The following is a 2,285-nucleotide window of genomic DNA, read 5'->3' as shown; positions in this document are numbered from 1 at the left end:
TGTTGTAATACACAAGCGTTGGAATTACAAGGCCTTTATTAGGTGCATATATTAGATGCTGAGATCATAGGAGCGCTATCGGGCCAAGCGTTGAGGGCTCCAGTTACTTCCATTTGCAAGGCATTCACTGCAACAGAGCAGATTTGATTGAAGATGGTGCTCCTTAATTCCAAAATTGTGCAGCTGGGAGCATTTTTTGTGAGTCTTATGGGCTTGGCGACTTCTATTGTGACCACTTTTTTGCCTCTCTGGAAAACCATGAACACGGATCTGAACGAAATGGAGAACTGGTACCAGGGACTGTGGCACAATTGCGTGTTTCAAGACGAAGTGGGTCTCCAGTGTAAGTCCTTTGACTCTTTTTTGGCCCTGCCTGCTGACATAATGATCTCTAGGATTTTGATGCTCATTTCTAACGTTCTAGGAATTCTGGGTTTATTAGTCACCGTTGCTGGGATGGACTGCATCAAACTTTCAGGTGACAAGGATCTCTTCAAGAAGAAAATTCTGGTTTCTGGTGGGGTTCTTTTCTTGTTATCAGGAATTACAACCCTCTTTCCAGTGTCCATGGTTGCATACTTGATGGTGTCCGAGTTCTGGGATGACAATGTGCCTGAGCTTGTCCTACGATGGGAGTTTGGAGAGGCTATGTTTTCGGGATGGTTTGCCGGACTTTTTCTAGTCCTTGGAGGTGCTTTTACTTTTGTGTCAATTTGCATGATGAAGTCAAGTTCTTCACCAGTTTACCACATCACTCCCAGAAACCAGAAGACCGTGCAGTACCTGAAGACTGAGGTGTTATAGGACCCAAAGGGAGAGGGAGAGGGAGAGTGAACAGTATGGATATGTGTTTGCATGTTTGTCATTTGTAATGCTGGCTCCAGAGGCTGCTTACATGCCAAAATGAATAATACAGTAAATTATGAATAAATTAATTCATAAAGAAAGTCCACTGATCGAGTGTAGTGTTTTTATTCAGATCAGTTAGTGTGGTGGCCCTTGCTATGCAATTGTTTTATCCTGAATTTGAAATTTGCTTTCAGGACACTTGCTGACCTTGCTAATTTCCTGTAGGCTTCTGTTAAACTTACACCTCGACTCTTGAATTATTCCCTTATTTAGTGAATCAGGACAGGGCAATAAGTGCAGCTGCATGTACAATAAAGTAATGCCATTTACTAGAAAGCATAAGTTTTTTGTGTTTTTCAGCGCATCCTGTGAAATGATTAGGTCAGACTGATCAGCATGGTAAGTACTTGCACCGACTGATAATATGTTAGCAATTTTATCGTGCCCATGTGCTGCCACTAATTTCAGCAACAGAGTGCCTTGCTTTCATCTCCACACTTGATTTCTTTTCATTTGTGGATGGTGCGCTTCATGGGTTTGAAAGCGGACAGACGGTGCTCTATGTTTGAATAAAGTATGAGATATGTGACTCTTCATGTGAAGCCTTGCTTAGTGATGTGCTTTCTTGTTCGTGTTTATTTCATTCACGGGAAGAGCTAACGAAGATCACCACATTGTGACATTCAGTTTTGGCATTAAAAAATAAAAGGCAGCACATTGGCCCTAATGTGTGGTTGGTGTGTGTGTCTGTGTGTCTGTGTGCGTGTGTGTGTTTGCCCTGTGATGGACTGGCGCCCTGTCCAGGGTTTGTTCCTGCCTTGCTCCCTATGCTGGCTGGGATAGGCTTCACCATTTATCTTATTCAGGAATAAGAGACTGACTGACGTCTCATCAACGTGTGGATGTTACAAATTGTAGGAGTAAAGGATTTAATGGCACTCTTATTTTTCCCCCCATCCTTTTCACCCACCCCAATTCTGTTATAAATATATATAAAAGGGATAAAATAAATGAATCAGTTTACTGACATAAAAATCAAAATATATTTATAGAAAATAGCTAAGATACCATGTAATTGATTGCTAGATAGAAATTAATTTCATTAAGACACATAGAAAGAGAGTTATATTAGATAGTGGAAATAGGAGACATTTACTGAATAAGTAAAATACATAATAGTGTAGAGTTTTACAAGTTTTTGCACCTTACAGGTAAAATACCTCTGACAACTAGCCAACTCAAAAAGTGGAGCCGTCTTCATTTTAATACTAATATATGATTACTTACATAATTACTAGAATTGAATCTTATATATCACTGTTTCATAGGTGGAAGTGAACTTGATGCAATTTCTTGAGGCAGTTACTTTAGTTATGAATTTTTGTTAGATTTTTTTTTTCTACCTCTTCAGTGTTATAACTGTAATCTCCCCAATA

At 39.6% G+C, this 2,285-nt stretch overlaps 1 protein-coding gene across 1 annotated transcript; it reads left to right on the top strand.

The window, feature by feature from the left end:
- Positions 1-973, top strand: cldn26 (claudin 26). The gene has a single exon (XM_039772242.1). The coding sequence runs from the start codon at positions 154-156 to the stop codon at positions 802-804; it is 651 nt and encodes a 216-aa protein (XP_039628176.1). The 5' UTR covers positions 1-153; the 3' UTR covers positions 805-973.
- The last annotated feature ends 1,312 nt before the right edge of the window (positions 974-2,285 follow it).

This window comes from Polypterus senegalus, chromosome 12 (genome assembly GCF_016835505.1).
Source record: "Polypterus senegalus isolate Bchr_013 chromosome 12, ASM1683550v1, whole genome shotgun sequence".
NCBI lineage: Eukaryota > Metazoa > Chordata > Cladistia > Polypteriformes > Polypteridae > Polypterus > Polypterus senegalus.
This window is presented reverse-complemented; position numbering and strand designations above follow the sequence as displayed.